The 23,940-nt window shown below is 40.8% G+C and overlaps 2 protein-coding genes across 2 annotated transcripts in view; one reads left to right on the forward strand and one right to left on the reverse strand.

The window, feature by feature from the left end:
* LOC102194476 (solute carrier family 28 member 3) overlaps positions 1 to 674 on the reverse strand; it is a 41,439-nt gene extending 40,765 nt beyond the window's left edge. Inside the window, exon 1 of the mRNA XM_005722386.2 lies at positions 555 to 674. Coding sequence (XP_005722443.2) covers positions 555 to 623 — 69 coding nt within the window. The 5' untranslated portion in view covers positions 624 to 674. The remainder of the gene's footprint in view (positions 1 to 554) is intronic.
* A 3,459-nt stretch (positions 675 to 4,133) lies between these two features.
* The window catches only part of ntrk2a (neurotrophic tyrosine kinase, receptor, type 2a), a 100,397-nt gene continuing 80,590 nt past the window's right edge, over positions 4,134 to 23,940 (forward strand). Inside the window, exons 1-9 of the mRNA XM_005722044.1 lie at positions 4,134 to 4,876; positions 7,852 to 7,926; positions 9,174 to 9,245; positions 9,675 to 9,743; positions 10,619 to 10,767; positions 21,139 to 21,272; positions 22,197 to 22,329; positions 22,573 to 22,644; positions 22,842 to 23,069. Of these exons, the coding sequence (XP_005722101.1) occupies positions 4,617 to 4,876; positions 7,852 to 7,926; positions 9,174 to 9,245; positions 9,675 to 9,743; positions 10,619 to 10,767; positions 21,139 to 21,272; positions 22,197 to 22,329; positions 22,573 to 22,644; positions 22,842 to 23,069 (1,192 nt within the window). The 5' untranslated portion in view covers positions 4,134 to 4,616. The remainder of the gene's footprint in view (positions 4,877 to 7,851; positions 7,927 to 9,173; positions 9,246 to 9,674; positions 9,744 to 10,618; positions 10,768 to 21,138; positions 21,273 to 22,196; positions 22,330 to 22,572; positions 22,645 to 22,841; positions 23,070 to 23,940) is intronic.

The raw sequence follows: 23,940 nt of genomic DNA on the forward strand, positions 1-23,940 counted from the left end.
CTCAGCAGGAGCAGATAAACAGGGAGCCAAGGTCGTAGCTTAGGCGCTGTGTGAGAGAAAGAATGTGAATGTTTAGGCTTTTATGATTAGGTGGGGCCACTAGAGGCTATAAGAGTTTAATCAATCCTCCACCATTTTGAGATCTGATGCTGTCTGCGTACGGTGTCCATCTCCCACGCGTGTGATCATTAAAATCATCGTTTGACTCAACCCGGCCGGACCAGTGTTGTTATTGTGGTTTTTCCTCTTGTATCCATCCCCAATATTTGAATCCGTAACAGTTTTTAGTTAACTGTAATCACCGTGCCAAGGGTGAATCTCCACGTGTTGGCTGCAGGTGTAAATATGCCACTCTAGCTCAAAAAACATTTGAGTTGGTTTAATTGTCCTCAGAAGCCTCAAAGTTTATTGTCAACTTCAGTAAAAGTCAGAAGATAGATGTTATTTTAATTATTAAATATAAAACAAACAAACAAACGTAGCTCAAACCATCTTGTAATCGAAATGATCGAAAAGGTTCCAGTTCTTTTAAGATTGTTTTATGCCTTACTTACCTCTGAGTCATTTCCTTGTTTTCCATCCTTATTTTCTATTATATCCAGCTCCATTTCCTTGCTCTTCATTAACTGTATGTCAGGCACTCACTGGAAGACTTTAACCCCACCTGTCCCAACCTTTTCCCCTCCCTTCCTCCTTTCAACTGACTTCACTCCCCTCTCGAATAGTGTCCACTATTTGTTACTAATGCATGGCTACTAAATGGCTTCTTCTTTTTTTGGACTGCTGTCTGCTTGGATGATCAGATTATGTAGTTAAAAAGTCACAGATGGGATACTTCATTGTTCTTTTGCTGACAGGGATGGTTATTGGTGCATTACTTTCTAAAAGCTTCAGTCATTTCCTTTGGTCCTTTAGCAGCCTGAGAGGACACTCTGTATATGTGCAGACTTTCTAAAATGAAACAAAGCAGAAGTTCATCACTTATTAGATTAAACTCCCAGCTCACTGGAAACATTGTGTTGTACCTTCTGAAAATTGGCTTTTTAAGTATCCCGTCTGCCACTAGAGAGCACTGGTGTATAATCTGTCAGTAGAACCACAATTCAAATGACTTGTAGAGGTTGAAATAAGTTCACGAACCCCCGTGACATGCTGTACAAAACCACAGTAGTAAAGAAACATCAAAACAAAACATTTATATGTAGGAAAATCGATAACAGCGGTGCATAACTGGAGGCATGTTGAACCACTGACAAAAAAAAAGAAAAATAAAGAAAACTTTTAACTTGACTTTCTTAAAGTTAAAAGAAAATTAAGAATAATTTCCAAATTTTACTTCCTTTCATATGAAAATTGCTTATCATGTCATGCATTTGTTCCTTTTAATCACAGCTCTGCAGTAATAATTCTGTTCAGAAAGTGACATTCAGACAATTTTTAGACTTGTGGGTTCCACTGAAGACTACTATCTCCTCATACTTTGATGTAGGCAGAAAGTACATTAGAAAGAGAAAAGAGGAGGGAAATAGTCCGGACCGACTGAGGTTTGTCTCTCCACGGGTTGTGTGTTGTGTGCCAAACCGCCCCACATTTACTGAAAGAAGAAACACATTCAGCTCAGCGATGTTTTCATTACATACTCCCATCTACTCACTGGTCTGCTGTTCCAGTCATGACCCGGATTCTGTTACTCTCAGCTTTGGGCGAAAGCAGCATATCAGCCCCTTTCTGGTCCCAAATAAATAAACCGTAACAAGTTCTGGTAAAAGTTTGGACTTGAAAATGACAAGACATTGTTCCTCATCTTGTGCAAACCTGAGGTAACAGCCGTAAGTACACATATTATGTTCTCAGTCAAAGAAAACCCAAGAACAGAATATGATGCAACAACAGGAAGCAGCACAGGTGGCTTTAATGGAGCGACATGATTGCGAAGCAGCGGCCAAAGCAATTATGACTCAACAACGAATGACTGTGACGATAAAATAGGCGATTGGGATTCAACAACATCTGATCTGAAAGGAACACAGGGGAGACTGTGATGATTGTATACTCGACTGTCATCACCTCGAAGTGGATATTTCTGGGAGCAATCTAATCCTGTATCTAAATGGACCCATCAAGAGATTAATTGAATATTATTTGTAGCCCCAGTTTGATGGTTATTTGCAAATACTTGTAAAGATACAAAATAGTTGTGAGCATAATGAATGAAAACCGATGCAATTCACCAGTCTCCACACAGCCAGAGGCAAAGATCTTTACATCATGATGCCATGCTGTTATGGGGGGAGCTGGATGACATCATGAGAATGCGCACACACATCAGTCTCAAACAGAGTTCATCGTTTATTAATAAACAGATTTATATATTTAAATGCCATCTCTGATTTTTATTTCTAGAGCTGATTCATTTATGACTCACCCACTAACATTTTGCAAATGGATGTGTTTTTCTTTTCTTTTTTGTGAGGCAGAACTCATCCAAAAGAAAGTACTTTAAAGGAATGTCCCATCTAATTTCAATAATTAAAGTCTGACTCTAGATAAGCTGCTTATTTTATTCAAAGAAGCTCGTTTTTGGCAAAGGGTTATCAAGATATGACATGGATTAAACCCTATACTAACTGCCAGAGGGGTATGGCTGCCAAATGAAACGTCCAAAGAGACACCTTTAACATATTTGAATGTCAATTTATGCGCGTACAGTTTAAATACATTGAAAGTGGTGATTTAAACCATGAAACATGCTGATTCACAAGAAGCCAAATGTATTGTGTGCTGTGGTAAGCGCACAGTGCTGTATGGAAAACCCATTCTGAGGATGACAGACGGTTCGCCTGGTGTTATTAATATATCACAGACCTGTAACACAGGTTGCATCCTGTAAAGGAGCAGAGAGGAATCTGAATATTCTGTTTTTGTCAGACACAATATTTTTTAATTGGTACACCCACGCTGCTCTGTGCAGAGTGCATACACCCCAGTTTGTGAGGCAGACACCCACCAGATTGGTCTGCACACAAACAGGGCTCCATAATTACGCTCCTCTATTCAGCAGCACTGCCTGTGCGTCAGCACAAACGTCATATTAGAGCTGCACATGGGGGACGGAGGAGAGGAGAGGAGAGGAGAGGGAGCCTCGCAGATGTGGCGTGCTGGGGCTTCTGCTGCTTGCAGGCAGATGTTCTGTCATCCTCTGTCTCTCACTTATAAGGTGAACGACTGTGGAGGAGTAGCTCTGTTCTCCAGTTGTAGAGAGCAGGGAGAGACCAACTCTTATGTTAGCAATTCATCCAGCTGAAGGAGATCTGGCCTATAGCAACAGGGTGACTGGCATACAGCCGTATAACTTGCACTCTAAGATGACATGTTATTGATTCAGGTCTGGTTTGGCTGAGAGCCTCTGATCATTATGAAATATGGCCTAATGATTTAATATGGTGACGCCAGGTGAAGTACATGCCAGCTAAAGACCTGATGATCAGTGATTGCTCACTCTTTCTCTGTACATATTACATCCAGCCTGCATCTTTAAGCATCTCTCAGCTCAGTTAGAAATAAAGCTCCAGGATATTTAAACACAGTCGGCTACTCTAACATGTCGAATGAGGATTAAATAGGAAGCGACTGCGAAAAACAGCTTTGTTTTTCATTGATTAGCTGTGTACCGTTCCAGAAGTATTACAGCCAGATGATAATCATAAAAACGATGGTCGTAATCATTGATGAGAATGATTACGACAATTAGAGCCTCTAAATTGATAGCCCCTTGTATCTCATTTAGTCAACGATCTGAAGCCAGGTAGCGGATAAATTAAGTAAGCTGTTCAGAGCACAGGTCTTTCCACGCCTCTGTCTTTCTCTTTATGTCAGATAAGGACGCTCACATCTTGCTACAAGGAAACTTAACTAAACCAAATGAGGATAAATTATTAACCAGACAACACGCGTGGAGAGCGAGCACAGGCTTTGGTGATGTGCCCCTTGAGCAAGAAACAGTTGTGCTCTTCCCATGACCCTTCCCCCGGACCTTCCTGAGAGCAGGGTACGAGAACCGGTTCTCTAAGAGGGCATCGGTGATGTTTATTCACGGCGTGCATTGATGCTCCTTCATCCTCTTCATCCCGGCGAAGGTGAGGTGCGGTGCTCACCTTCTGACAGTCATTTTGTACACCTACATCACCACCACCACTAACAACAACCGAAAATTACCCTCCACACACAACAACTCTGTCGGGAGGAGGTTCCGGTGCTTGTCAGCTGAGAGAGAGAGAGGGGGAGAGCGAGAGCGAGAGCGATCCTCCTTGGCACACATTGCCAGTGTGGCAGTGAGATTTTGACTAACTGGCTGACTGACTGGGGGATTCTGGAGGAATCACACGGGGAAGGGACTACACGCTCTCCGGTTTTCTCTTTTTCCCACCCCTTTCTCTCCTTCTAGTCTGTCATCGCCGGAGAGGTCGATGGTTTTGTAGCCTGCATCCATCTCAGCGGCGGATTTTGTTTTATTTCTCCTCTCCTCTATTGGCCGAACCGGGGCTGATCCCAGCCAACCTGGGCCGGGCCGTGGAGCTATTCAGCGAGCCTTATAGCTGAAGTTGGCGGCACCCGAGATGAGCGCCTTGAGACCCGGGAGCGGGGCTCTCTCCTCGCCGGGGAGACGGTTTGGGTCGTGGCGGTGCTGCTGCTGGTGGTGGTGGGTGTTGGTAGTCGGGGTGGCGGTAGGTTCGGGTGATCCGTGGATGTCCGCCGAGGCATGCCCCTCTTCTTGTTCCTGCAGCAGCACCAGGATTTCTTGCGTGGACCCGGAGCGGGGTATCAATGCCTTCCCCGTCCTGCAAACCGAGGCAGAGATGGAGAACATCACCGACATGTGAGTTTCCCTCATAAGCACCGGTTCACGGAGAGATGTGAAGCTAATGCATCAGGGGCAAATCAGCATATTTTTCCCGACTTTATCCTTTTCCAGCGGCCCACATTTCCCAGAACTTCCCAAATAAAGAAACGGCATCCTTCACCCCTATTCAGCCAATTGTATGGGGAGCTGACAGATACACAGTCAGCAAAGAAAGCGGCCCAAATGTTGTTTATTTCTGCTCTGAATTTTAACGTGATGAATGAATTTTAAAGCGAATTCGTAAATCCATATCACTTCAGGTAGGATTTTAAGTAACCGACAGCCTACACTTCTTTCCTCGTTGGCAAGGGTTTGCCTCAGAAAGGCATCAAGTGCAACCCACATTGCATAACAGACTCTTTGGCATCAAGGGGCACATCAGTCCTTCGGCACCAGCGAGGAAACAAGCTCGTTTAGAAGTGAAATGCAACTGAAGCTGATGGGCTTTATTCTAACAAATAGACAGCTCAGTCTGCGCGCGTACGTGCTCGTGTTTGTGTGGAGACGCCAGACACTACAGTCCAAATATTAGCACAGACACTTCCCAAGATGGCTTATATGAGTGTAGGCTATCTAAATGAACCACACAGGCGGAGAGAATCGATGCTGAAGAAAGAAAAAAAAAGAAAAGTGACGTTTTTCTTGTCAGACTCAACATTTTGCTGGCAGTCTCTTTAAGGTTGGTCGGGCGCAAGATGCCATAAATCTCAGTGTGTGTTTAGATGTACTGTATCATCTCCTCTCCGGGCTGTATTTGAGCTTTTTCCACTCACATTTAATGAAACGTCACTTGGCCTGAAAATGAGCTGAGGCACCTCTGCAGCCGAGACAAATTAAACGGGAGATTAAGGTTTTTAATTGCGCCAGCATATTTCTTGGCAAAGATAAACGGCCTTGTTGGTAATGACTTATGTCCGAGATAAACAGTTTTTATCGGCGGCCTTGGAGAAGCCTTGGAAGCTCTTTGAATGAGCCAGTGTGGTGAAAAGCACTGACTGAGTGCTTGGCTAATGTAAACAGACAAATTACTGATGACCGTGGAACTGCTAATTCCGAACAACCTTGCCAAAAAAAAAAAAAAAACCTACTGTAGGTCATCGTGCGCCCTGTCGTATGTGCCGTTTTTGGTTGGACTTAGTTTATGACAGTTGATCTGAATCCTCAACAACTGGTCAGAAATCGATGTGCTGTATGGGTGTAACAGCTCACACAGTCTGCGGTGATGTCTCTTTTGTGCCCTAATGTGTAGCCTGCGGTATGTATATGCTCAGAATTCCAAACAAATCATACTTAGTCACCATCTGTTAAGAAAATATCCTTTAGAGGGGATTCAGGGAGGTGGCTGTGCTAATGACTGGATAATACAGACAATCATAAATGGCAATATGTTTTGTTACGCACAGAAAATGCCCTCCTGCTTAAATACTGAAAACATAACCACGCGTACAGAAATTTCCCAGAGTTTGTATATTCACGCTTGTACCCCTACACCGACAGACAAAGGAGGCTAAAGCACATATGTGGGTATAGTAATGGTTATTTAAAAGCTCAGTTAAATTCCTGCCAGCTCACTAAAACAGACATTCAGCGACGGCTTCGTCAAACATGTGCACACTTGTGTTATTTGACAGCAGCGTTATTATTCATCAAGACTGTCTGCTGTTCCCCTTTAGACTCTTTTGCAGGTGTTTATTTTATTTTATTTTGTTTTATTTTTATTTTTTAAGAGCAGACACCGAGTGACTAATTGGTGATTTATTTCCGATCGCAAACGAGTTCGTTCCACTAAAATCATTTTGTCACATTGTCCATGCATCACTGCCGTCAGGCTTTAGTAGTACAGTGTGCTCCTTATTGAGAGATACATTTCATTATCACCAGATTTTTTTCCCTACGTTTTTTTTCTAGTGGATTGTGATGGGAAATGAGGGGAAGGAAAGGATAGGTGTTGTGCACAAAAGGTTTTCTGCAACACCCCAGACATGCAGATTGCATGGTGTACTTTTTTAAGGAATTATATTCTTATTTAACCACCTGTATCTATGTTACTTACCCCTCCCCCCCTTTTTTTTTTCAAAGGGGCAGAAAACAGGCAGCAAAACACGAAGTAATCGGAAGTAAACACAACATCCACTTTATATGCAAGCCAAACCAATTGCATTGCAATTTAGAGCAATGCAATCACACTGACCAGTGCTACTATGGTAGCAACCCCCTAAATTCACCAGGACCCCCCTGCTAAACAGGCCATGTGCTGTCCCTTCAGTCCTAACTCATTTATTTTTTCACTTGCATCAACTAAAATGTAATTATTATGGCATACATTGAGAAACATGAACTAAAAGTTACACCTGATGAATTTGCAATATTTCCCAAAAGAATTGCTCCTTCATTTCTACAGCCTTCAACAAATCAATCAATAGAGATGGTTTTTCTCACTCACTGCTTGTCTACCCCCTTGGAAAAAAACACATTATTTACTGACCTTGTGATTTAGCAAGGGAGTATGTGCAATAAGTGCAGGACAAAGGGCGGTGCTGTGACTGTTACAGTGTGTTCCCTTGATGGGAAAGACTGTCCAGAGCTTTTGTTTAGCTCTAAATGTTCTCAGAAATCCGATCCCGAAGCTGTGATATTCAAAGATCGCATATACTGCTTTCCAGCACACATTCGCACAGCTAAATTCATTCACCCAAGGGAGTTGCCCACAATCATCTCCTGCTGGCTCTAGAATCAAGTGCCATGCACAAGTGCTGCTGAGGAAAAGAGGCGAGAACTGTTCCTTTTTCACTGCCCCCCCCCATCTCCTACGTACCACCTGCACGCTTTCCAGAGTCCTTTCTTTTCATTATTATTTTATTTTGGTCCCTCTGACTTTTTGAAATGCTTCTGTTTATGTTTCCACCTGCTAACAAATGAGCCGTCTCACCAACGCTTGGTTCTCTTGACAGTTACATCGCAAACCAGAGCAGCTTCTCCTCCATCAGCGACAAAGACCTGCACTACTACAAGAATCTCAGGAACCTGTGAGTCTTTAATGCCTTATATTACCCGTGTACCCTTTGAGGTCTGTCTGCATTATTTTAAAGTGTTCTTGTCCAATGTTGGACCCAAACAATAGGCAGCATTTCTATGTACATTCTCTCCTCTTTTTTACTAGTCTTATTCATTTATTTCAGCCTTGTTGTGTTTATCACTGCATCACACAGTGTTTTGTCCAGTTCTGTACTTCTTTATCTTAATTTGCTTCTTTAAAAGAAAAAGAAAAAACTATAACCACTAGCAACCACTTTCTTGTACCCTGAAGATAAAATCTGTTAGGAAAACGCTACCTAATTTCTCAACCAGTATCCCATTTGCCAAGCAAATTAGCACAAAGCACATATCCACAGTGAGTGTGCTGTATGGTTTTCATTGTGGCTGGACTCATGGGAAAACAGCTATAAATGCAGGAAGTCTTAAATGCTGTGTTTAAGCTTCTATCTGAAACAAATGTCCCGTGTGTCTAAGACACGCTGCACAAACACTTACACTCTGTGCTGTGTTAATGTAATAGTGTGTGATCTGACTAGTCATACAACAATATTTTGTTATGATTCACACTTTTAATGACTAAATGCTCAGCCCAAGTGATGCCACACCATCAGCTGCAGGAGATAACATCACACCAAACAGCAATATTGTCTTACAGCCTCACCTTAACTGATAAAGGGCAAAGACTTTATGCATCCCGTTATAGCATCGTTGTGTAATGCTTGTTATGTATTAATATTAATTTTTTATGTACATAAAAGCATTTCTATTGGGGTACCATTTACACTATGCCCAGCGGATCCAGTGTATTAGCTTCGATTAGCTCTGATGGATGAAGTTTTTATTGGAGTTGTTTATATAAACGTCATTTTAACAGAAAGGGAGACTGATATAAGATTTTAATATGAAAAACAACCTTTGTTTGTCTCTGTCAGTTTGCATCACAGACATCCCTATATTGGACAGCCAATAACAGAAAGCGTGTCCTCTTTTAAATCCCTAAATGTTCATCATTTGATTAGTTCTTTGGACCTAAATTGTTCTACTTTCTAAAAAAAGTGTTGTGTTAATATATATATATCCTGGTTGTGGTTTGTAGGTCATATAAGACAATAAGGAGAGCAGAATATGGGTTACCAGGTTCTTATTGCTGGCACATATCCTCGTCTTGCCTGGCTTGTGATGTGAGACATATGTTCATGAAGATACTGATGATGTTCTTGCTTTTGTTTTGTGCCAGAACGGTGACAAACAGCAGGCTAACATATGTATCAAAGCTGGCCTTTCAGAACAACTTTAAACTGCAGTACTTGTGAGTAAAAAGTCATGCTGTTTATTCCTTCCCTTCGATTGAAAATGTGTACCTTTGCAACGCAATGTGAACAAGTCACACTGTGAAGAGAAAATTAATAAGTAAGAAGAAAAGCCAGTGAAGGCAGTGAGATTGATGAAAAAGTCCGCTACAGGTTAACAAGATTTATAATTGATAGTCAAACCGTGATGCAGAGTCAATATAATTAAAGTTTAGTTTGATACTTATTATATTTAATTAATGCGACACTTAAGGTTAATTGTGACAGTCTGTGACAATGTGTGGGGAAAACTTTAAATGAGAAATATAATACAGGCTTATTAGTGTAGATAGAAACAGACATGTGCTATTAGTCCTAACAACAATCCACTACTTTGCTTTGGTGCTACAAACACTGTCTTCTTCCCTAATGTTTGATTTAATTTCTAGGAATCTGAAAGATAACAACCTGTCATCCCTGTCCTGGAGGATATTCAAACACCTCAACATCTCTTATCTGTGAGTTCAGAGGAACCTTTGCTATCAGTCTTTCTATCCATGTGTGTGTCTGTTGGTTTACCTCCTAGTTACTATGAGAGTCTTTAGATAAACACAAATACACACAGTAACATCTGTAATAGCATCTTAGGTTTTTAATCTCATCGGTTCATAGTTCTATTTAGTCCGTAATTTTCCTCAAGCAAGAAAATGTTTTTTTTAGAAGTTCTTGATTAAAGAGGAGCTGACTTTTTAGTTGCATTCAGAGTGCAGTCAGATCCTAATTTGAAACAGAGAGTCAGAAATAGTGACATAGTTGTTGCGGGATAGTAATTCAACTACAAACTTAGGTTTATATTGGAACGCAACCGGTTGGTTGTATAGTAAGACAAAACCCTACAATAACTGAGTTGCCTGTTGCAAAGAAACATGTCGCAGAGCAGTCTGTCTGTCTGTGTTTATAAATTACATGGAAGTTATCTTTAACCCTTTGGCAATCTGTCTGAGAGTGATTGCAGTGAGTCTGAGTCAGACTGTGATTGTTTGGAGACAAGTTGGCCCCCACCAGACAACCTGTCCAATCCCTTTGCAATCAAAAGTGTTCACCCAGGAGGTTGAGGTTGTATTTTATTCTTAGATTTTTTTTCCCCGTTTCTATTTTCCCCCCTGATTTAAAAGCTAAATAACAGCACAGAGAGCATGCAGAGATGTTAGTAGCAAAACCTTGTAATGTGACAAAAAAAGAAAAAAACAAATCCCAGAAACACTTAACACTAGTGGTGTCGAACAGTTACAATTCCTCTCTTTCTTAAATCTTCTAAAATGTCTGTTACTCTTTCATGCTTTGCTATGCTCTGCTTCTCACAGATCTTCAATGTGTGTGTGTGTGCTTCTAGGATCCTGTCTGGAAACCCTCTCCACTGCTCCTGTGAGAACATGTGGATCAAACTGTGGTTAGGAGAGGAAGCAGACATTCAGGAGCTACGCTGCATTGAGGATGGAGGAGCACGCAAACTGCTGTCCAGACTGACATTACCTAACTGTGGTAAGGGCGTGCACACGCACACACACACACACACATAGGGTAAGGACCTGGAAAAAACATTCACAAGCTGTAGCAGAGTGTAAAGCGTTGAAGCACCTGGAGGAAAAAAAATCAATCCTAATAGTTTCCTGTGCAAATATTTTTCCAAGGGCTTGCTTAGATTTTGTCGTGTTCTTATGTATTTTTCATATGTCTGACACATCTGTTTTTATGTGCACAGTTTGTATAAATGTGTATGTACACGTGTGCGGTATGAAACTTGATATTTGAAGACAAATGTGCTAAGTGTTTTGGCAATTCTCAGGAGGTGTGGGGGTTGAATGAATAGAGACACTGAAGTTTGCTGTTAACACCTAAGAGGATAACTGTACAAAGAGTACAATTCATGCACTGACTACAGCCTCTGCAGTAATCAGTAATATATACCTACTGGTATGTGAGTAGGACGGATGTGCTGCACGGACAGCATTGCACTTACATGGAGTGTCGCTTAGCCTGTATATTGTAATTTCCCAAGACACTGTGAAGTGCAGAAAGCTACAGTGTCTTATGCATGAGCAAGCAAACAAATGACCAAATAAAAGCACGCACGCACACTTAGAGCCTCACTTTCACAGGGCTTGAACATGTTGTTTGCTCTCTGTTGTGTGTCACCAAAACGCCATCAGCGCTGCACAGACTGATTTATCTTTGTCCAGTTGGGATTTTTCCTCATGCGATGCACAGATTAGCTGCTAGATGGAGTAAAGTGAAACGACCGACACACAGGTTATGCATGTGTGTGCCGTTTGTGAGTGTGTGAGGGTTGTGTTGTCCTATAATACTAGGCGGGGTAGACTTAGCCTTTCTGGACAGGTGTCCAGCCATCCGATCAAAAGTTACGAGTGTTCATCTTCCTGTTTGCTCTAAATTTCATACATTTATGATGTGCCATAGCGCTCTATTTCACTCCTCTGGTTAACCCAGCATGTTTAATGTGATGATAGGTTTTTAAAAATGGCTGCAAGTTCTGTTAAACCTGTCAGAGATTTCCTCTAATCAGAAGTTCATGTATTAAAATTTTAATTTGGGGAGGCTCTGACTCAGGAGGTAGAGGTCCAGGTCCTTCAGCCTGCAAGTCCAAGTATTCTTGAGCAATAAACCAACCCCCAAATTGGTCCTGATGTATCCACCGTAGGGTGAGTGCATCCATGATAGAAAACCCTTGGCTTGTAGCAAAAAGCTCTTCAAGTACCAGTCCATCTAACAATTAAATGTGCGTTAGATGGGTTCAGTATTCTTGTGTAGTTCTATAAAAGTACATGCTTGTATATTGTATCAATTAATGATCCCACGAGCATCAGTTCCTTTTGATAGATACATACCACTGCATGCTGGGAACATTGCACAAGAGCTGCAGTTTTGCACGACCCAGTTGTCTAACCATAATTTGCCCCTTATTAAACTCGCTCAAATCCAGGCGCCACAATGAAGAGGTAATCAGTGTTATTTGCTTCACCTGTCAGCGGTCAAAACGTTATGCCTGATCGGTGTATCCTTGTAGTAAAAAGGTCTATAAGTACCAGTCCATTTACCAATTAGATGCGTGTTATTTCCAGTATTCTTGTGTACTTCTGTGTAGGTACATGCTTGTATGGTGTATCACTGAAAGCTCTGTCATTACATTGAATGTGCTAGATTAACCAAAGGAGAGAGAGAGAGAGAGAGAGAGAGAGAGAGAGAGAGAGCATCATGATGTATTGTACGGTACATGCTTGTATGCTTGTAGTAAAAAGGTCCATTTACCAATTAGATGTGTGCAATGTTTAACATTCTTGTGTACTTCTGGGGAAGCATTGTATTGAACGAGCAGGTGAACAACATGAAAACAAGGCTTTTATATTTATTATTATATTTATATGTACATGTGTAACCTGGGGGAGGAGATGTCTAATGAAGCTATTACATTATGTCTCAGTGAGCCGTCCCTATTGATTATTTTCCCTTTTGCTTTTACTACAGAAACTACGAGGGTATCGATTGTAGAAGTATTCGTCATAAGTATTTTCACACACACGTACCCACAAAACAATCTGGCCTGCTTTTATTCTGGAGGTTTGCAGAGAGCCTGACGATGTGTGCGTGTGTGTATTAGCTGTGCTGCTATTTTAGAGAATAAACGCACAGATCTTGATCGTTGCCTGTAGAAACCATCATATGTCTGCTACGTATGTCAGTCGTACGTAGAGCTTACTTAGAGATTTTGTTTTGTGTTCCTTCCCTGTTCTTTTCCTCGCCACATGCAGAAAACAAAGAAACGTTAGTTTAGTCAGGATTTAGTTTATTGCGCGTATCGTTATCAGAGATCATACAAAACCTGCCAAATTTGTGCATCGCCTATGCCTAAGTTGCTCGTCTATTCCTTCTTGCTGCTCACCTGCAACAGCAGCATGCTAGGACTATATGATGCTTTGTGTAATTCAGCACATAGATGACATCATTGACTCTGAAAGTTGCTGACTGTATGTACTGCAGTAAAATGAAGTGTTATAAAGACCATCTGCACTGTGTCCCATAGCACCGGTGACCTGCTGTCACGCAGCAGATTTCATTTCCTTTTCCACTGAATCATCATGTTTTGTTCTCTAGGAATAAAAAGAAAAAAACCCAACTTTTCTAGATTTAGGGAAAGCTGCAATATTATAAGCAAACCCCACAAAGATGATCACATTTTAAAAGCAAGAAAAGACGCTTTCCACAGATTTAATCAAGAAACGTTTCTTTGACCTGCCAAGAAACACAGTTAATATTATAATAAAGAATTATGTCTTTACAGTCCTCCACATACAATTACTTACCACATAAGTGTAATGTCAGTTTAAGTACACTTCCAGGACAGGCTTCTACAAACCACAAGGCTTTTATGCTTATGGGAGTGTTTATGAAGCATGAATGTATAAATGTCAGCAGTTATTTGACACTTTATTCTTCCCTTCTTTATATCATCTGTATGAATTTTTCATGAATCATTCTATTTTGGACACTCTTCTGTTCATAAGATGTGTCAAATTACAGCTTGACCTGTCTCAGAGTCTGACCTGCTCTCATTCTCTGGATTTGTTGATTTTTTTTTTCCAATCGTGTGCACTGTATCTGTCTCAATCTGGCATTTAGAGCTTGAGTTTGACCAGAATAAGCAAATAAAACTTGTTTTCGCCTTTCGGATGGGGAGTGCACCCCAGTTTATTTTAGTAATGTGGCATTATAAAGGAATTTTCATGTCAGACTTAAATTTATAAGAAAAAAATCATCAGTCAAATCCACCTTATGAGCCTAATCATGTTTTGGGGTTTTGTTTTAGCATCTTTGTTGTTCACAGAGGAATCAATCTGGTGAAAAATAGCTCTGGGCAATCCAGACACTCAGGGCACAAACAATAAGTTAGCTTGCAGGAAGCTAACAATGTCATTGATAATTCCTATTGATCTGTCCCCTCTACCTTCCCTCCATTAGCAGAGGATATTTTTGGCATTAGCACAGTTACAGCAGGGCCTCTGGAGAGGTGGGCGGGGGACCCCCTGGCAGAGTGACATATGAGTAGGAGGACATGGTGGGGCAGGGGTGCCAAATAATGCCCCAGGGCTAACAGTGATACACCAAAAAAGACCTTTCAGTCTGGCCAAACTGCTGGCCCCGCGCTTCATGCTCATAGTTCTTCCTCTTTATTTGGCATTTTCCATCTGCCTGTCTGCTTTATGTAAAACCTTTCTGTCTGTGGGCCTGAACATTTCTGAGCGACATTATGAAGAAGGCACAAAGAGGAAATGCCCATCGATGCCCTCGGGCCGACACTGATCTCACAGGCGAGCCTCATACGATTCTCCGTCTGTGTTTCCCCATGGACTGTTTATGGTTGGAGCTCCGCCCCGAAAGGATTACAAACACAGAGCCTGTTCAATGTGCAAAATAAAAACATCAGCTGTGTCACTTAGCAAAAATGTTGGCAACGGCAGGTTTTTAACAGTCCCGCTGTTTCTTAATAACGGGGTAATTAAAACAAAACAAAAGAGCCATATTTAACTCTTTATAAAGTCTTTCATTTTGTGTCCTTCTCTCAGTTCCTTCTCCCTTTAATGCCACGCTTGTTAATGGTAAGAAGGGCAAGTTTAAGCTTTTTCCACCATCGCTCTTATAACACCTTTAGCTTCTGCTAAATGAATCAAATTCCATTAAAGTGAATAACTGAAACCAGCTGTCCTGAGCAAAGGGTGCTTTTTCCCGGCGCTGTAGAAATTATAGCAGATGTATTACCAGATTCCCGCTGGGCACATCACAGCACAGGTGCACTCTGCCTTCATCTGTGTCTCTCTCAGTTAGTCATTCCAGTCAAACACGCAAAATGACAGTCAGTCGTTGCCCTTAATCATCTATTTTTTTTGATTGCTGTTCAAAGAATTTTTGCCTCCGTCCCCGTCATTTCCTTTCTGACTTAATTGGCTTTACCATCCAATCTGTGCATAGGCTTTTGAATAGTTGTATAGTAGATAAAACTAAAATTCAGCAGCACAGGCAAACACAAAACAGACCAGATGGCTTCTGTAAGAGTTTGTGGACAGGAAATGCTAATTACATATGTGAACTTTCCTACATGTTAAATAGTGAGGAATAAAGCAAGACACAAAAGATTTAGTAAGTATATTATGTCAGTAAAGCAGTTGGGAGGCACAACACAAAAACACATAACAGATGAGGCAGATTGTTGTATTTGTAGCTTGTAACCTTGTTTTATGAGGTAGCTGAAGTTAAAGTAACAGGCCTGAGAAGTTCAGCTTAATTCAGTTAAATTGTATTTATCTTTATAATGTAAGATAAAGACTCTACAATAAAACAGAGAAAACCACAACAATCAACAACCGCTTGTGAGCAAACTTGGCACTTGGCAACAGTGGCAAGGAAAAACTTCCTTTTAACAGGAAGAAATCTTCAGCAGAACCAAGCTAGGGGCAACCATCTGCCACGACCACTTAGGTTAAGGGGGAAAAAAGAAAACAGAGGGGAAACAAGAACCACTCAGTGCATTGTGGGAAGCCCTCTGCTGTCTAGGCCTGTTGTATCGTATCTTAGAGAAGGCTCAGGGTCACCTGATTCAGCCCTAAATAAATACTCGAATTTTAAGCCTAATTTTAAAAGTAGAGATGGTGTCTGTCTCCCAAATCCAAACTGGAATCTGGTTCCACAGAAGACGGGCCTGAAAGCTGAAGGCTCTGCCTCCCATCCTACTTTAAACAGGAACCACAAGTAAATCTGCAGTATGAGAGCAAAGAGCTCTAATGGGGTGATGTGGTACTATGAGGCCTTTAAGATAAGATGCAGCCTGATTATTCAAGACTTTGTATGTGAGGAGACGAATTTTAAGTTTGATTCTGGATTTAACAGGGAGGCAATGAAGAGATACAAATATAGGAGAAATGTGCTCTCTTTCTAGTCCCTGTCAGGACTCTTGCTGCAGCATTTTGGATCAACTGAGTTCTTTTCAGGGAGTTTTCAGGACATCCTGATAATAATGAATTACAGTAGCCCAGCCAAGAAGTAATAATGCATGAATTACATTTTCAGCATTACTCTGAGACAGGATATTTCTAATTTTAGAGATATTGAGCATATGCAAGAAAGCAGTCCTACATATGGTCTAAAACGACTGCAAGAGTCCTCACAGAGTTACTGGAGGCCAAGGTAATGCCATCCAGAGTAAGCATCTGGTTAGACATCATATTTCTAACATTTTTAAGGGTCAAGCACTATAACTGCAGCTTTATCTTAATTAAGAAGCAGGAACATAGAGGTCATCCAGGCCTTAATGTCTTAAGACATCTCCTGCTTTCCGTCTAAGGACATACTGCTGTCATTTTGAAGTTTTCATAACTGAAGGATTCAAGAGAGATTAGGAAGGACAGTTTGTGGGAAAGAGGACAGGCGGTCAAAACAATTCAATAAACAATCTTTATTAGAAATGGAAGAAAGTAAGTTCTAAGATTTTGAAATGAGCCAGAAGGATGTCTTTTTGCATAGCTTAACCCTTTTAATGTGGAAAGGAATTACAGCCATTTACGTTTCAGTGATTGTGTCTCGTTCCCAAACAGAAGACTGTGTAGAGAGAATCTTTCTCAAAGCTAAGATGACTTTTCAACGCTATTTAACCCAAACCGCAACTTAACCTTAATTTAATTGCCATAAAAATATTTCCCTAAGAATAGTGACTGCTTTGTATTTTAATGCACAGCATTTATGGTGTGAAAAAATGCATATAAAAGCTTTAAACCTTTCAGAAAGACAGTAGGACCCCTAAAAGTCTGAACCTAATCAAACAGTGCTCAAAACGGGAACAACAACTTTAAACACTGAAAACTGAGACATATAGAACATAAATCTGATTCTCCTGGTTTAAAGTTGTGTTTTCATTCTCAGTTGGATAGTTTATTCTTTACACTACTGCAATTTTCTTCCTTCCTGGCAGAGAGAGCTTTTACCATCACAGAGGAAGCAGACTATGTTTGCAGGTGGTACGTGTCTAAGTAGCATCCACGTGAAATACAGGACCTGTGGTTTCCCAGCAGAACATCGCCAAGAGCATAGCACTGCCTCTGTTGGCTTGAGTTCTTTCGATAGCGTATCCTGCTGTCATCTCTCCTCCAGGAAGATGATGTGCACACAACCCGATGTCCATGTGAAAATAAAAGAAAATGTGATTTGTCGACTCAGATGCTCGGATGCTCGATGTAGATGTATTCAGTAGTGGATATATGGGTCAGCATGTCTACTCTCAGCGTTCTGCAGCAAGCTGTGATGCACTGTGTTCTGACACCTTTATATCAAAGGCAGCATTAAGGTTTTTAGCCACACACAGGCTAAGCATAATGACGTTGTGACCATGTCTTTGCTGCCAGTTCACCAGTCGTCCTTCCTTGGACCCATTTGGCCAAGAACACTGAGGAACTCGGTACAATAATTTAAATGTGGCCTAATTAAAATAAAAAAAAAGTGTAGAGAGATTCAAAACTTTCGAATGATCTGATGCTGGAGTTAAGTGTCAGCCTGATTGACTGTAATCTCAGACAAGAGATCAGCAATCATTAACACATCATCCTCCTCCCTTTGTCTCTGCATCATTTGTGAATCCTTCACAGTGCATGAACAGCAGAACATTGACAGGCAAACTTATGGACAGACTTTGTGTTGCGTGCCTCTCCAGTGCTTTCCTCACCTCTCTCTGCTATACATTTTGTCAGAAAACTCTCTTTCTGCCTCTGCATCGCCTCGAAAAACACATCATTATGATGGAGCAGAAGGAAGGTTACATAATAAATGCTAACATTTCTCTGAACATCAATACAAACGTGCCTATTGTGGTATGTAGCAAAAGCTAGCAACAGTGACACTGAGTAATGCTGTCGCTGATGCCGTACTTGTAATTCATCACCCATTCATTGAGCATAATCCTGGAAAATGAATGCAATATGGATTCCAGGTGTCAAGGAGTGTCAAGAGGTAGTATATGCATAGGTAATGTCATGCATCCAGGGGTCATTTGTGAAGTTTTCCCCACTTCTCTACCTGAGAGGTTGTCGTTTACAGAAAAGAAAGCTCTTTTGTGACACTAAAATATAGTCTTTAAGCAACGTTTACCAGAGCAATATCACAGTTTCTACTTAAATTGATCATTCTTGCTTATTCCAGTGCAACCTAATAGTCAAATGACGATGCACAGTATCAGATGCAATGAACTTTGCCTCTTAACTTTTACGAGATTCAGTCTGAATTAGTGGTAAAGCGATGCATTTTCTTTTTATCTGACCCGTCTGACGTGGGCTTTGTGACCCTTGGCTTAAAAGTCAGATGTGCGATCCAGTTATTCAATTCAGAGTCATGGAAAAGTTGGAGACAGTCCCAGCTGTCACAGGGTAAGAGCCAGGTTACACCCTGGACAGATGTAATCTGTTGCAGGGTTAACACAGAGAGACAGACAGCCATTCACACTCACACCTACAGTCAATCTAGATTGATCTAATTAACCTAATCCCATGCATATCTCCATACAGAGCTCCAAGATTAGAAAAAAATTTTTTGTTGTGGAATCTTTAGACATAATTAATATTCAGTAATTTCCAAAAGACCAATCTTGATGGTACAACCAAGTTATTTCCAGGGTTTTATGTGTCAATATAAGATTAATATAAAACAAGGACAGAAGGACATAGACGCTACCACTTGGATGCATGTCAGAGACGGAATAACTCTGACAGCCTGAGTGGATGAGTGAATAATGAGCTGCTTTCCAAATAAAACACCTCTATACAAGTGTGAAGGCTACAGCAGTGTGGAAAAGACAAAAGAAAAAATATTCAGCTGACCTTTTAGTACAAATCTAAACCCTGTTGTTACAGTGAGCATGTGAACTTCAAGTACAGACAAGTGAGAAATTAAAAGCAGCACCTGAATGTGGAACACGGAAAACCATTGCAGTTCCAGATGCTTCTGTTGAGAGGTCAAGGGGTTTCATGAGACCAAGATGATGTGAATCAAATCCCATGGACACCAGCATCAGTTTTGAGCCCAGCTAAGGATCCGTGGGATATCATGTTTCAGCACTGCACTGTATTTATTTGAAAAATATCATCAAATCACAAATTGAGGCAATATAAGTACAGTAATCTATTTATATTACTACTCATAATAGAAGAATACTTGAAAATTCTGCAATGCATGACAGGAAATAACCTTAAAAATAAGAAGAAAACAAGCAGTTCGACCACTCAGATTTTTGTGCTCTTTAACCTTTATTCTTCCTTCGCTCTTATTGCATGTCGTCTTTATTTGTTTAAACGTATGTTTTGGAAAACATTAGCTTAAACGGTGACTCTAAATTGGCCATGGTTTGAGCGATTTGAGTGTGAGTGTGAATGGTTTTCTGTCTTTGTGTCACAGACTGTCACAATGTAAATGTCTACATCTCTCACAAGAAAACAGACCTACATCAATAACCACCGCAAAGTTCAGCCATGCCTTCACAAAAGATATGGCTCAACACTACTAACAGAAACATAGCTGGGATTTTTTAGTCAAAAGGCTGAATGAAAAACCATTTAGCTAGTGTCTAACTCTCTTGCATGAATATAAATGTCGTGCATCCCTTGCAGACACCCGACTGCCAGAATTTCCTCACAAGTGGCTGCAGGTGAACTATAGCGCGGGCTCAGCGCTGATACACGACACAGTTCCGTATAATTGCTGGTGTTGTCACAATTGCAGGGCGATCTACCGTCCATAATTACAATAAAACCCTTTTCAATCCCACTTGTTGATTCTGAAAACATCTAAGCAGCTAAAGATTCAGGATCACACACTGGCATGGATGATTTAACTACCATAATTGAACATGAGGTCATAACGATCCTGCTGCACTTACATCAAAATCACGGTGGTTTGCAGAGGTTTTATGCTAATTTGTTGGCTTCAGTGGGAGATGTGTGTGTGAGTGTGTGTAATGTGCAGCCTGCAGATGGCTGTAGTGGCAGTAGAAAGCTGATTTACTGAGAGCCTGTTAAGATATGTCGTTCTGATATAGTAGCTGGGCTGCCACCAGTGAAATGACTGGTTTTTACGGCGTCTCACAGTGATTGAGTGGGTTGCCGTAGTGATAAGTGGGTTGCCCTGGTGATAAGCATTCTGCCGACGGACAGAAGAGGTTGGAAACGGGTGGGGAGAGGATGGGGTTTGATAAGAAATCTGTCCAGTTTTTATCTGCAGTAGCTGTCGACACTCTTCTCTTCTCTTCAATGATGTTATTGGACAGGGGACAAAAGTGGCAAGACTCTGATTGAGTCTGATTGGTCATGCTCAGGTCACATCCTGGTCACCTATGTAGACACACACACACACAAACATATATGCACACACACACAGTCACCAGTGTCTTTGCTTTGACAGGGGCTTTAGACTGTGTCCAATCAATTTAGTAGTTGGGCTGCTGAAGACATGCACTAGTAATCAGTGTAACCATCACTGTGTTTGAACTCTGTCTCTTTGTCTGACTGTTTGATTGGGGTGAGTGTGCTTAAATGAAAGTGAGAGAAAGAGAGCGGGAGATTGAATTCGAGCTCTTTCTTTGTGTGTCCCTGTGGTTGCGTGTGTGTGTTTGCTTGCTCTTCTCTTGTTGTCGAGGTTCTTACGTGATTTGTATTTCAACTGAGAAGAAAAAAACAGCGGCCTTAAACAGGCCTTAAATCCTAAGTTTTCTTCCTTTCCTACCACTTCCTGTCCTGTCCTCTCGCCATCTCTAAACTTTACGTTCTCCTCACTCTTCTCTCCTCCTTTCTGCCCCCTTGCTGTATGCAGAGGTTCCCACGGCAACGTTAACCCCATCCAATTTGACCAAAATGGAGGGAGAGAATATGGAGCTGTTGTGTACGACCTCTGGTGTCCCATCTCCTGAGCTGTTCTGGGATATGATACGTGTCGCCTACTATGAGGTTAGGAGACACACACACACAGACACACAGTGTACCAGCACTGCTGTCCTACTGTTACAGAAATTATGATATTGTGCTCTATGAGCTTTACATTTCAGCATTTCAGTATTCAGACCATTTGTTGCTATGATACTGTTATTTTAATGTTCCTACTCTGATTTCCAATAAATGGCTTATTACCATTAATTATAACTGAATTTTGGTTGCTTGTGTGTGTTGAAGACTTCATCTCTTGCAATCCCCCAAAGTCAGGGAACAGGTTCCGTGAAAATGTAAAGACAGACTCCAGCCAGGCATTTTTGCCCACATGGCTGCCCATTACTAGCTACCTCACAAGTCTACAACAATCAAAGTCTTACATGTAAAAGATTGTAGTAGCTTGCCGTTAGAATTTCTTCCCCCAAAGACAAAAGCATGTACACTGATTGATCCCCTGCTGAATTTGTAAGCTTGCTCACTTACAAAGAAATGAACAGTCTCTAATCTTTCTGTTAGTTTCATTTTAATGGAGAGAGACAGAATATCAAAACAAAACAAATTACTAAAAATGTTTGACATGATTTGCATGTCCATGAGGGAAATAAGTATTTGATTTCCCCACAACACCAGAAGAAGGGTTTGGCTACCACAGACTGGCTGTGTCATCATAAAAACAATTAGCAATTTAGAGTATATTACTGTCAACACATACTTTTCCCTCTTGTTTAAAGTGCTATGAATGACATAACCCAGCCTTTCTAGTGTTTTATGCACATATCATGAACATTTAACAGCTTGAGCGTTATCGAGGTCCACTCTGATTTAAAAGTCAGTTTTTACTTAATGTGGCTCTTGGACCTCTTAACATCACGATCTGACGTTGAAGACATTGTCTTCTACTAAGCCATCAGTTTTTGTTTGTGCGGCTGCTCTTTTCTCATGCAGATAGCGACATCGGGCCAGACTTCCAAGCTGCAACTGTTTAACCTGTCTTCCACGGATCACAACAGCAAGATCAGCTGCACAGCTGAAAACATTGTAGGAGACAAAGAGTCCTCTGTGGTGCTGAATATACTATGTAAGTTTATCCTCTGGCAAACTGCCCCAATTTAGTGAAGATTAATTTGTCAAAGCATCCCTCAATGCAGCGTAGTCTTTAAATCAGAGAATTAAAAGCTTAAGAAGACAACGGTTCTTCTCATCTTTTAATCTGTGTTCTTGCACGCTTCGCTAGTTTTTACCTTTGCCTTATCTTAGTTCTGTCTTCTGTTTGAATTTCACACTGTTGCTCTTAAACTCTCTTTTCTCTCCGCTGCATCAGTTCCTCCCAAAATCACAAAGCTGAGTGACGCAATTCCAGATCATCATTGGTGTATTCCCTTCAGCGTGACAGGTACAAGAGATGTCCACATGATTGTATTTAGTCATATTCTGATGTTTGATTTTTGTGATTTCACAAGGTCCCAACACAAAAGACTTTCCCTAAGTCACACCAGTACCTGCGTAAATAGGGTAATGACATATTTTTAAATAATGAAAACTAGTTAACGTTACTGGTTCTTTTGTATTGTTTTCACTACCTCTCTTTAGGAAACCCTAAGCCAACTTTCAAGTGGTCACAGAATGGTAAGCCAGTGAAGGAGGGGCAGTACATCTTCACCAGGATCCACGACTACGCTGAGAGAGAGTACCATGGCTGCTTGCAGTTGGACAGCCCTACACACATCAACAATGGGCGTTACAAACTAGAGGTTGCAAACCCCTATGGCACGGACGAAAAAGAAGTTGATGCTCATTTCATGCACATGCCTTCCGATGGTAAGATACAACATTATTGGATGTTTTATTTTCTGTTTCTACACCACTATCATCATGATGTCTGATCTGGTTATTAAAAAATTACCAGCAAGTTCATTTTTACTATTATTTTCAAGAACATATGATATACCACTTCTTTTTTAACTAAATTATTAATTGAGGAAAAATATTCTTCATAATTAATAATCACAAGAACTAGACTATGCAATTTCTGGAGAAACAGTAGAGTGATTAATGCTACTGCTGGACTCGCTATGTTGTTAAGAAGTTGAAGCTAAGTAGACTGCCCCAAAATACTTTTGATAGTTTAAACTCTGGCACCTGAAACCATTCTGATAAATTCATGTCTAGCTAAGTTTTATTTGAAATATATTATTTATTTATAAACATCCTGTTAATTTTGTAATTTTACTTTGAAAATCTCACATTATTAAAGCATCTTGACAATGTCCAATACACAACTGGAGGCTCTGATTTCGATGAACTCTGATGAATTCTTTTGAAAATCAGACAGCTTTGGTCAACCGAATAGCTTTCTGTATTTAATTAATGGCTTTTATGTTGAAAGATCTACATGTTTTAAAGCTTACTGGTCTTCCATTAACAAGCTGGAGGATTTTGTTTTGAAAATCTTACAGCAACACAGTCGCTGTTGTTAGCTGCTGGTGGGGTTTTTGGACTATTTTGTGTTTTTCATGTGTGCATATGAAAAAGAGGCAGACAGGAGAAGCTTTGACACTGAGTAACACCGTAACATATGTAAAGCCATGACTCCGTATCTGTATGGCTATGGAGACAAACAGTCAGGAACACTGACAGACAAATAAATAAATTGTATGTAAATTTATTGAGCGGCCCCAAAAGTTATATA

The sequence above is a fragment of the Pundamilia nyererei genome, unplaced genomic scaffold (assembly GCF_000239375.1).
Source record: "Pundamilia nyererei isolate P.nyererei 1_Seehausen unplaced genomic scaffold, PunNye1.0 scaffold00006, whole genome shotgun sequence".
Classification (NCBI taxonomy): Eukaryota; Metazoa; Chordata; class Actinopteri; order Cichliformes; family Cichlidae; genus Pundamilia; species Pundamilia nyererei.